At 56.8% G+C, this 11,954-nt stretch overlaps 1 protein-coding gene across 3 annotated transcripts; it reads right to left on the bottom strand.

The window, feature by feature from the left end:
• Positions 1-1,026: 1,026 nt before the first annotated feature.
• Positions 1,027-11,373, bottom strand: TINAGL1 (tubulointerstitial nephritis antigen like 1). Of its 3 annotated transcripts, XM_025402808.1 has the most exons (12): positions 11,269-11,373; positions 10,407-10,731; positions 9,308-9,371; positions 5,427-5,519; positions 5,094-5,208; positions 3,880-4,003; positions 3,645-3,795; positions 3,341-3,530; positions 3,196-3,241; positions 2,849-2,972; positions 1,966-2,011; positions 1,027-1,882 (listed from the first exon to the last, which is right to left on the bottom strand). In XM_025402808.1, the coding sequence occupies exons 2-12, from the start codon at positions 10,714-10,716 to the stop codon at positions 1,742-1,744; spliced, it is 1,404 nt and encodes a 467-aa protein (XP_025258593.1). In that variant the 5' UTR covers positions 10,717-10,731; positions 11,269-11,373; the 3' UTR covers positions 1,027-1,741. The 3 variants fall into 3 exon arrangements, with proteins under 3 accessions (XP_025258593.1, XP_025258603.1, XP_025258614.1); XM_025402818.1 differs by lacking the exon at positions 5,427-5,519 and having other exon boundaries at positions 1,030-1,882; XM_025402829.1 differs by lacking the exons at positions 10,407-10,731; positions 11,269-11,373 and adding an exon at positions 9,676-9,729 and having other exon boundaries at positions 1,030-1,882.
• Positions 11,374-11,954: the final 581 nt, after the last annotated feature.

Here is an 11,954-nt window from a genome sequence, read left to right as displayed (position 1 = left end):
GCTCCCAGAAAGGAAGGAGAACCAGCCTGGCATCTGTGCCCAGAGGGACGCAGTGGAGGCTCGGGAGGGGCGTGGAGGTGAAAGAATGGGCCTTATCCACTCAGTCATTCCATACACTGGAGGGTCACTCTATACCAGGGTTTCGGTGTGGGTACCAGGACCCACTAATGAAACAGACCATCCCTGCCCTCTAGGAATTTCCAGCACAATGGGGAAGGTCAATAGATCCCAGATACCTGAAATACTGGGTGAAGGGCAGAGTGCAGACGATTTGAGGGAGGGTCTAACTCATGCCAGATGGGGCTGGGGTGGCCTGGGCTCCTTGCACAGCCTCTGGCACATCAGTGGCCCTTCACAGGCACTGTCTGGGAGAAGGAACCCTGGAGCGGGACAAGGGGTGGATGGCATGGAAGGGCATCTGGCCCGGGGAGCAGCATGAGCAAATGCCTGGCAATCTGCATGTGTACCGGGCATTTGAGAGGCAGCAAGGAGCTGGTGACGAGGTTGGGCGGGTGGGTTCTGATGGCCCTGGAGCCAGGCTGAGGCCTGGCTTATTGTGCTGGCACTGGGAACCTGGGGAGGTAGGATGAGAAGCAGGCTCAGCTTGGCCCAAGAGCAGGGGGAGGAGACGCCCCCCCCCCTTGTCTGGGTGGCTTGGAGAGACTGATCTACAGAGACAGAGGCTCCAGCTTCTGTGGGCTGTGCCCCCCTTGCCTGCTGGGCACTGGCACGGGTTCAGCTGATAGGAGGGCAGGGCTCCCCCTTCAGGCAGCAGCTGACTCAGCGTCTGAAAGGTGGTTCCCACGGTTCAGGTTTCTCTCTAGGGCCAAAGGCCATGTCATCCATGCCCCTCCCCCAAGTGGGTCAGTGCCCAGGGCATCGACAATTAGGACTGAATGGCAGTTAGGATTTCCAGTCCCCCCACCCCTGTCAACCAGCAACGCCTCAGGCAGTCCTTTCTGCTGTCTAACCACTGCCACCCCAACTTTGGCTTGACTTTCCACTCCCAGAGGTTCCATGACACTGTAGTTATCAATACTTTGGTTTTATTTCAAAACAGTGAAAAGAAAAATAAATATCTGAAGAATAAGAATACAGGGCTGGGTGCGGTGGCTCATGCCTGCAATCCCAGCACTTTGGGAGGCGGAGGCAGGTGGATCGCTTGAGCCCAGGAGTTCAAGACCAGCCTGGGCAACATAGTGAGATCCCTCTCTTTATGAAAAATACAAAAATTAGCCAGGTGTGGTGGTGCACCTGTAGTCCCAGCTACTCAGGAGGCTGAGGTGGGAGGGTCACTTGAGCCCAGGAGTAGGGGGTTACAGTAAGCCCTGATGGGCCACTGCACTCCAGCCTGGGCAGGGAAGCAAAACCCTGTCTAAAAAACAAAAGAATACAGGAGTGGGGTGGGGTAGGTAGTGGGGCTGGAGACTTGGAGACTTGAGGTGTCCTGGCTTTGGTAGTCTTGAGTGGGGGGCCAGGGGCCTGGGATCTGCGGCTGTGCTCTTCCCAGGCCAGGCCCTTCCCCGTCCCCACTGGGAGGTCTGGGGGCTCCGCCAGCCTGGCCTGCCCGCGGCTCCCAGGCGGGGCGCTGCGTCAGCGGAACCCGCGCCGGGATTAGCGCCCTGGCGCCGGCCTGCGCCCCGGCTCTGTTGGGGGAGTCTGGGGTCACCGCCCCATAGGGGCCTCTTCCGCCGGCCCTCAGCCTGGATCCCAGGCCAGACCCCGCGTGGTGCCCACAGCCTCAGTGATGACCCATGTCCTCCATGCCCACGCGGCCCCAGACGCCCAGCACGAAGCTCTCGATGTCGCACTCATTGACGCCGCGCACGATGCGGAAGTGGCCTCTCTCGCCCCAGGCTGGGCCCCAGGAGTTGGCCGCAGTCTGGGAATAAGGAGGGGTGGTGAGAAGGGGAATGGGAGTGGGGCGAGGGGAAGAGGGGGCGGGGAAAGGGTCAGCGGCCTCACCCAGTATTTGAGCGTCCTTCCATCTGGCAACGTCTCCTCTCCCCATCTGTGGGCAGAGCAGCGGAAGGGGAAGGGCGCTGGGTCTACCTGCTCTCAGGAGCTCCAATCCCGGAAACCTGCCCCATCCAGCCCCCAGTTGCCTTTGGAGGGTTGGGTACACCCTTAGGGCTCAGGCAGGTCTCTGTACCTCTCTGCATCTCCCTCACTCTCACATCTGTAGGTCGGTGCACCCAGGCCCAGCATGGGAGGGGGTGGGGCACCAAGGGTACAAGTGGAGGGGAGGTGAGCAGAAGAGGAGGGAACCTGGGTCCTCCAGAGACCCACCTCCTGGGGGCCAGTTCTGTGGAACCACATATCCACCTGCCCTCCCTCACTTGGGGATCCAGGGAGGTGTAGGTGCCAAGGGCCAGAAGGAAGACACTCTGAGAATATATGAGTATCTTAGAGACCCCAAACTCCCACCGTAAAGCACATTTCACTGAGTTCATTGAAGTCAGTGACCCTGACATCTATATTCCCTAAATTGGATAGGGAAACTGAGGCCAGGGGAGCGACCTCACAGGTCACTCGGTGGGTCAGGCAGAGCTGGGACAGGTGTTGAGGTGGGGAGAGGTTGAGAAACTCTTGAGGCTCTCTTCATATTTCATTGGGGTTATTTTATCCCAATGTCAGGAAGGAACAGTTCCCAAAAAGCCTTCAGAGGCTCCTAACCTCCAGTTCCACCCAGGGCAAGTCCTTTCTCTTTCTGAGTCTCAGTTTTCCCCCTATTGAAATGATGAGTAGTCCTGGCTCTTTAGAGAGGTTGTAAGAACCCAAGGCAGGCTCCAGAGCCCCTAGCACAAACCCTGCTGTCCCCAGCCCTCTCTGCCCACACGCCCCTCACCCTGTGATCTTGACTGAGTGGGTCCCATGTCGGCGGTATCTCTCTGGCCTCCCAAGGCTCACTGGCGTGTGGCTGTAGATGCCTCCCTTGTATAGGAAGAAGTCTTCATGCACCTCCATGAGGGCTGTGGGCAGATGTCAAGGTTGGGTCGGCTCAGCTCATTGGCACAGGCACTGGTGCCTGAGTCTATTGAGGTGTGCCCAGGCACCAGGGTCCCTCCGTACCAAAGCTCTAAGTGCTCCCTCCAGGCGCTGCCTGTGGGAGGGGAGGTCCCTTCTGTGCCATTGTGCCCAGTCTCAAGCAGGCACAAGCTTCTGGAACCAGGGTGCTGGATGAGGGGTGTTTACCTTGGACAGGGCCATTCTCCATCAGCTCCTTCATGATCTCCTTGTCCTGGAGGGCAGGGGATGGACAGACAGCATCTGTCAGGGGTGAGACTACAGGCTTTCACAACCCTCCTGCCTTGGTGCCCTCACCCAAGTGCTGACTTACATTGGAGCCGAGACGGTAGACAGGAGTGACCTGGTAGATGTCATTGTTATTAACATGGCTGTTGGGGCAGCGGGCAGTGGCCTGGCGCTTGCCCCGACCCATGGCTCGGCTGTGCATCATACAGGGCGGCGCGGGGCCAGCCTCGTCTCGCTCGCGGCCCGAGAAGGGGTAGCAGTGGTCAGACACCACCCTGCGGAGGCAGCAAGAGGGAGCAAAGGCAGAAAGACTCAGTGCATCATGGCCCAGGCCATGCCCACGGAGCCCCTCGCCCTCTTCTCTGCCCACATCCCCTGTTGCTGCATACCCTCGGCGACGCAGGAACCACCAGGCACCATCGAGACGCCCACCGCGGCAGCCCTGCTGCTGGTGGGTGTCACAAGACAGCAGGTTCTGGGGTGACAGGACAGGCGTCATGTGTCCCAGAGAATGGATTGAGACACGATCGGATGCCACAGCTGGTAGGGTGAGGCAGAGGGGCTGTCAGGAGTCTCAGGATTTGGCCTTCCTCTCCCAGGCGCCAGCCCTTGCCCTTGGCTTACCTGCTGTGGAGAAGGCCCAGGAGCCTGCACAGTTGCCCTGGTCAAGAGGCTCATGAATCAGGTTGGGCCACTTCTCAGAGGCCTCAAAGGCTGTGGGAAGCACCTCCCCTGGGTTCAGCACTGTCTGCAAGATAAAGGTTGCCCTGTCTGCCTCCTGCTCTGCCCTGGCCTGCCCCTCAGGTGCCCATTGGCACTGGAGGGCCACCAAGTCCAGGGCCTTCTGCAGTTTAATCTTGAGCCCTCCTGCTGCTGCAGGATTCCAGCTGCCTCCAACTTTGACTTGTGTTGAAGAACCAAGCACCATTTAGTGCCTCCCAGGTATCAGGTGGAGTTGACTAGTCCTGCTTCCCAGATGGGGCAGCTGAGGCCAGGCACAGGGAAGTGGCCAGGCCAGGCCCCTCAGCTTTCCATTCTCAACCCCTGCCTCTTTCCTCTGCACCTTCTGATCGGCCTCAGCTTTCTTCAGGCCTTAGCTTCAGGCCCCAAAGGGAAGGGCAGGGAAGAGGCAGTAGGGTCCCGTGACCAGGCAGGCTGCCAACACAAACAGCAGGAGGCAGAAAATAGCCAGAGGCCCAGGGGAATAAGGGCAGGGCCAGGGTCTGGTCACCCCAGGACGAAGTCTCGGCAGGGAGGGCCACTCCTGCCAGCCCCTGCCTCCCCACTGCCTGCCACTGATGGACAAATGCTCCAGCACGTGTCTCAGTCCAGGTCTGCTGAAGCTCCCCTTCGTCACCCTTTCACTTTGGACCTGGTTCCCATTCCTCTCCCAGAGGGTCCCACTGGTGGGAAGGGAGAAGCCCTCTCCTCCCTTGGGGTTCGGCTAAATCGGCATTTATTTCCGAGAACTGCTGCCCTCTGGCCAGAGCTGGAGGAGTGTCTGTCCTTCCCGTCCCAAAATACCAAGGTGACCCCCTGTCCCCTTGGGCCCTGACCCAGCTGTACTGAGACCAACAGCATTTTTCCCAGGCTGGAGAGATCAGCGGGGAGCTGATGCCAGGACCACAAAACTCAATCTGAACATCAGTTCTTCCAGGGCAGCACATCCTGTGAAAGCAGGAAACAGAGGCCCAGAGAAAGGGAGTAACTTGTCCAGGGACACACAGCCTTGTAGTAGGGGATAGTCCAGGCCCTTGGAGGAGCAGGGCACAGGGCCAGCATCCCTGAGGTTCTGAGCCATGGGGAGATGGCAGGTTTGTGGGAAAGGATGAACTTACATAAATTTCATGCATGTTCATGACCAAGGAAGATGGGCGGATGGTTCCCAGGCGGTAGCGAATGCCCTCATCCAGGGTCATGCCCCAGAAGGCGCTGTGGTTCCCAGCCTGCCAGCTAAAGGAGAGGGGATGGAAGGAAGTCACAGATCTGCCAAGGCTCGGGGTCCTGGGGTAGGTGCATGTAGGTGGGAGAGACGCACAGTGGCTGAGTGCACACACAATCAAATCTGGGTGTAGGAGTGGCCTGCTGGATGTGCCCCACAGCAAAGCATGTGTGTATACATGCATGTGTGTGCATGCATGCCCACTGACGGTGCTTCTAGGGCCTCTTACCCATAGTTGCCCTGGTTGATGGCTTTGATCATGTCTGGATCCACCAGGCATGGTTCTTGGTCACACTGCCACTGCCTGTTCTCCTGGCAGGTGCTGGTGAGAAAAGGAGAGAAGGAAAGGGTAAGTGGGGGACTGGGGACCCTCTGAAGGAATATGGCCTCGGAGGTTAACATGGGCCAGGGAGTCTGTAGCAGTGACTATGGGAGAATCTCTAGGTGATCCCATCCAGCCTGGTGGCTTTAAATGTCAACGTCTAGTTCATGATTCTCAAGTTTGTATCTGTGGCCCAGATCTCTGCCTGAACTCCAGAGTCAAGGATCTCGTGGCTACTCAACATCACTACCCTGAACCGAAACATACCCTGAACCGAATTCCTGATCTGCCACACCTATTCCCCCTACAGTTCTCAGAAAACAGCAACTCCATCCTTCCTGGAGTTTAGGCCCCAAACCTGGCAGTCTCCGCTGACTTCCTCTCATATGCCGATCCAGTTCATCCGCGTATCCTGTGGGTCTACCTTAAAAACACGTCCAGAATCCGAACCACTCTCATTCTCTCCTGCACCCGCCCCACAAGTCCGATCACCTCTCACCTGGATTCCTGCTGTGGCCTCCTCACTGTGGGTGCTCCCTGCATCTGCCCCTTGCCCCCCTTCCCAGGGTATTTTTAACACAGCTGCCAGAGTGACCCTGCTAAACCTAAGTCATGTCATGTTGTTCTTCTGCCCAAAACCCTCCACTGGCTTCACAGCACAGAGTAAGAGCCAAAGTTTGGTGATGACAAGGCCCTGCACGATCTGTCCTCCTGTCCCCTGACCCCCTCCTCCTCCTAGTTCTGGTTCCAAGGCTCCAACTAGGCTGGCCCCTGATGGTTCACAGCGATCTGCCTGCTCCCCACCCTCCCCTCCACCATTTTTTTTTTTTTTTTTTTTGAGACAGGGTCTTGCTCTGTTGCCCAGGCTGGAATGCAGTGGTGTGATCTCGGTTCACTGCAGTCTCTGCCTCCTAGGCTCAAGCGGCCCTCCCACCTCAGCCTCCTAAATAGCTGAGACTACTGGTGCACACCACCACACCCAGCTAATTTTTGCAATTTTTGTAGAGATGGGGTTTTGCTGTGTTGCCCAGGTTGGTCTCAAATTCCTGGCCTCAAGTGATCCACCCGCCTTGGCCTTCCAAAGTGCTGAGATTACAGGTGTGAGCCACAGGACCGGCCTGTTTATATTGCTTATACCTGTTTCCTCACAGGCTGTAAATTCCTTAAGGGCAGGTATTATTTGGTATTTTCAGTGCCTGGGAAAACAAAACCTAGCACATAGTAAGCACTCAATGAATATTTGTTAACTGAGTCAATGACTGAGGCCATATGCTGAATTGACTAAGAGCATGGGTTCTGGAATTCAAATTCCGGGTTCCAGTCCTAGCCCACTAGCTGTATCATCCTAGGAGAATCATTCAAGCTCTGTCTCTCTCAATGCCTTTGCCCATAAAATAAGGATAATACAGTGGTACCACTTTCCAGGGATTCAATGACAGGCTTGTAAAGCATTTAGCACTGGGCCTGGCCCATCGTGAAGTGCTCAGAATTAATATCTACTATCACCGTTCTCGTTACAGGAACCTCAGACCCCACTTCTCTGGAGCTTCAGACTCATATCCCACTGACCTTCTGACATCTCTGGATGTACAAAATGCATCTTGACCTCAAAATAGCCCATCTGCCTCCCACAGGCCTGCTCTTCCCTAACATCTTCAACTCTGAAAATGGCACCCAATTGTTCACATCAGAGCTCCGTGTGGTCTGTGGTGTCCGCCCACATGTCCCCTATCAGCAGGGCTTGGAGATGGCACATAGGAATCCACCTACCTCTCACCCCTCCACTGTGGCCACCCTACTCCCGTCCCTCATCACCTCTCACCTGGACCACGGCACTGCCTTATTCACCAAGTCCCCTACCCCTTTAGGATTCCAGGCCATCCCCTCTCTACACACCCCAAAGCCAGACAGATCTTTGAAGAATGTAAATCAGACCGTGTACTCTCTACGTGGCTTCCTGTGACTCCGAACAAAATGCAGAATCCTCAGCACAGCTGATGTGACCCATGGAACGTGACCTGTACCTCCTTGGGGTGTCTCTCCCCTACCCCAGCTTCAGGTAAAATGAGCTCAGTCACCTCCCGGCCTTCCCACGAGCCGCTCCTTCCGCCTAGGCCAGGCCTCTTCTATCCTCCCTGGTCTCAGCATAAAACGTCCCTTCCTCAGAGTGGCTTTCCCACCCACTCCCTGCTCTAAACGGGGACCCCCGTTATCCTCTCTTTTCCCTACAACACAGGGCAGCTTGTCAGGATACATTCATTTGCTGTCTTTCCACGCCCCTCCTTAACTAGAAGTGGGTCAAGGACTGTGTCTGTTGCATTCCTGCTCCATCTCCTGAGCTCAGCATAGTGCCTGTCACGCAGTAGGTCTTTAATAATAGGTGCCGACTGAAGGGTTGCATTCTATGAATTCTATAATGCTTTTACAAGCTCATAACTCTGTTATTACAAGAAGCTGAACTGCCTCCTTCCAAGCTGCCCGAGGCTCCCACCTCCAATGTTGCCTTTTAAGGAGCCTCAAGGGGAGCCAAGACCCAGTATGGCTGGGCTTTCCAGCCCCAGGAGTGGCGGGGGCATTTCTGGGGAGGGCCAGAGGAGTCTGCGGGGCTGGGGAGGCTCTCCTCATCCTTCCTTTCCCCCTCTGCACACCAGGCTGTTCCTCCTCTGCACACCTAGGCAGCAGCCCCCGACTAGACTCTGGAAGCATCCTCTGAGGGCTCCGACACCCTGGACGCTCCCCCACCCTCGCCCCCAGAGCCTTCAAGGGCAGCAGGGTGTTCCGTCCTTTCCTGCCATCTCCTCCTTTGCCCCCAGGGCTGCCCACACAGGTCCAGGCAGGGCCAGTGGTAGCAGGTCCCAGCATTCCAAAGGGGGCCTAAGGGGCCAGGGACAGCAGTGAGAGAGAGCATTAACCCTTCAATGTCCAGAGCCATCCTATCAGAACCTGCGGACGGGCAGGCATGTTTTATCCTTTTGAACACACACACACACAGTGCACACACAGTCACGCTGCACACCCAGACGTGTTCTGAAACGTCCCTCCCTCGCTGTGACCCGGGCACCCCTCACCCTAGTAAGGCAATGGAAATAGCTTATGCGCAATGCATTCCAAAAAGTTTCCTTCTCTCTGGGGCCTTGTAGTCCCAGGCAAAGAGGGAGTGGGGGTGGAGTGGGTGCAGGGCCTCCTCCTCCAAGTCGCAGGCTCCCCATTATTTCTATTAAGGTGTTCAGGGTTTCCTACCTGGCCCTTCTCCACTTCCCATCTCAGACTGAATAGGGGGGTACCCGTGATCCCTTCCTCCTCCTGCTGGGAATGGTGGGGAGGGGTGGGGAAGGAAAGAGGGGCCACATTTCAGGGAAGGCCCTGCTAGAGGCTGGCTGGCCGCCCGCTCAGCCATCCCTGACACTCATCCGCTCAGGGCAGCGGATGCTGCAGTCAGAGCTTTCCTTCCTGGCGCCCCCTTCTCCCTGTGACTCTGTGGTGACAGCAGGAATAGCTGGGAGGAGTGGCCCAGCCCAAACCAGGAGGGGTGGGGAAGGACTTTCAGTTCAAGGGTGACCCCTGGGCCAGGCACCCATGGCTGGCCATGCTTGAGGAATGTTGTTGGAATGATGTGAGATAAGTTGACTTGGTCAGTGTTAAAATTCCTCTGTTGCAGATGAGGAAACTGAGGTTCAGAGAAGGGAAAAGACTTCTCCCTTGCAAAAGGGGGACAGGGATAGGATTTGAACCAAGTCTGTCAGCCACAGGCTCACAAAGCAAGACTTCTCTAGGCTCCAAACACTCACCAACGGTTACAGTTGTCCCAGTAGGTTCCCAAGACTGGATAGATACGACCTCCATGCATACATCCTGTTGGAAGGAAAGAGAAGAGAAGTGGAACCAGAGCCAGAGAGGACCTGGTCAGATGAGGTCAGGTACCTTGAACCTTTCCAAGCTCATATCTCTCTCTCTCACACACACACACACACACACCAGCTCTCACTGAAATTAAAGCCAAACTATAACTGAAGACATTACACACACACACACACACACACACCAGCTCTCACTGAAATTAAAGCCAAATTACAACTAAAGACAACACACACACACTCACACCAGTTCTCACTGAAATTAAACTATAACTGAAGACGTCTCCTGCAGGGTCACACACGAACTGCTATTTGGGAAGTTCTTCGATGATTCTAACCTGGATTCCTCTTACTTTACTTGGATGCCAGCCGTAACATTCCTGGGATCCTTTTCCCTTTAAATAAGTTAGGGCTTGGAGATGCGGAGTGGGAGGAGCATGGGGAAGCCAAAGCCCAGAGAAGGTAAGTGACTGCCCTAAAATAACACAGCACTCTGAGATGACAGCTCAGGTGTGCAGTCTGCCGGCCCAAGCCCCATGGAACTGTGGGAGGGAACGCAAGTGATTCTCCTATTGGACAGGGGCAAGTGCAGGGAAAAGGATGATGATGAGGCTGAAAGCAGGAACAGATGTGACCCATCTCCCAGGTATGAGCAGCCATCTCGGGACAGAAGATCGTAGAATCCTCAGCAAGGGCAGAAAAATGGCTAAGATGACCCTCACCAACCCATATGTGCCTTATCAGCCCAAGAGTGAGTCAGCAGGTGCGGCCAGCACCTTCCGTGTCTGGAATAGAGACAGGATTGGGAGAAAATGTGAGAGGCTGCCCTTTCCCTGGGCCAAATTAGAATTTTAACCAAGGAGGTTCTTCCAGTCTTGCTGGAGACAGTAAAGTTCCCAGAGGGGCAGGGAAGAGCCCCAGATTCTATAGAGCCTCCCCCGGAAATGTCAGTGCATCCATCAGCTTTGCTCCTGAGCCTTGCTGAATCTAGGGTGGACAAAGTGACTCGCCCTCCTGCCATCTTAGTGCCCACCTTGGATCGGGGGAAAAGGGGGTGGCACGCCGAGGCAGAAGTCCCAGAAGTCAGGGCAGCAGTCGGAGACCGTGCGGTTGCAGAAGAGGTCACAGTAACAGATGGCGCCCAGGTAGGGCAGGGCACAGTCGTCGGCACGGCCGCGGCAGCACAGGTCCTGCTCCTGGCAGTACCGGCCTCCCGCGTCCCGGATGCCCCGCAGGTGCAGACCCGGTGCTAGCTCCCGGCGCATACGACCCTGCCTGGCACCCAGAGCCACGTGGCCAGCCAGCGACAGCAACAGCAGTAGCCCCAGTGGACATCGCCACATGGTGGCTCCTGGGCCCTGGGGGGCAGAGATGGCGGGCAGCAGAGACTTCCTGGCACACCAGGGATGGGTCTCCCAGCTTCCTGGAGCTGTGAGTTCAAGAGGGCCCAGCAGGGAGGGAGATCCCGATTCCTGAGTCCCCAGGAAGGACACGGGCAGAGGAGCCCCAGTGTGTGGGTCCTGGCTATAGGGGGATGGGGACTGGGCAGAAACGGAGCCCCTCCCTGACCAAGGCAGAGACCTTCAAGGATAAGGAAATGAGGGTGGTGGCATTCTTGGTGCTCCCACCCAGCACTCATCCTGTGGACCCAAGGTCTTCTCTCCTGTCCTGGGCCCCTCCGCCCTCCAGCAGCCTCCATCCCTGACCTGGGTCATTGACTTTGTGCTTTCCTGTCTCCCCCGTCTTTTGGGTCCCCCTCTCTTCTGTTCCTGTGTCCCTCCGTCCCCCTCCACTGACCCTCTGTCTGCCATCTGTCTTGGTTCCTCTATCTGCCCCCTCTTCCTGTTTCTTCTCGTTCTACACCTTCCACCCTCCGATCAGGGGAGCGTCCCTACCTGGTAAGGGAGTGGGCTGGGGCCCAGGCTGCCCCGCGCGCCTCCGCCTCCTGGCTCTGCGACCGCCGGACGCTCAAAGTCAAGAGAGGAGCATGGGGCGGGGCGCTTTTTGTACCGCCCGCCCTCTGCACCGCCCCAGCGGGGGTGGAAGGGAGGGGCGCCTGGCTTGTACCTGGAGTAACTACCCCACAACTCAAGGGCTTGCAGAGTGGAGAAACGACAAGCACACGATTGTCCTGGCTGGGTCTCTGGTGGTGGAAACTGTTCCCTTAGGGGAACCGCAAGCAGGAAGGATTGTGGTCTCACACTGGGAAGGACTTCCCAGTGGGCATGCCTGTGGAGCTGAGGGGCTCTGGTGGAGAAGGGGAGATATGGGCAGCCGAGCTCTGGGTTATGCACACAAGTTTGGGAAATGATGGGGAGAGCATGTGAGGCAAAATTCTCTAAGCCTCCCCCGACCCCTTAGTTATAAAAACAGCCATGCACAGCCCTGTGTGCCCCCTGGGCTTGGGTGCCGCCTCCCTAGCCGCCCCAGCTCCTAGGAGTGATTGGAATTCCAGGAGTATGATACTCTGGTGCCCTGGTGGCTCATCCCTGGGAGGTGGCAGGGTGTGGGGGAGGCCTCTGCACACTTTGACCCCTTGTTGAGTCTGCCCTCCCTTGCCTTCTTGGGTCCCTCACCGAGC

This window comes from Theropithecus gelada, chromosome 1 (assembly GCF_003255815.1).
Source record: "Theropithecus gelada isolate Dixy chromosome 1, Tgel_1.0, whole genome shotgun sequence".
Classification (NCBI taxonomy): Eukaryota; Metazoa; Chordata; class Mammalia; order Primates; family Cercopithecidae; genus Theropithecus; species Theropithecus gelada.
Note: the sequence above shows the minus strand (reverse complement) of the source record. Positions and strands in the feature narration are given on the sequence as shown.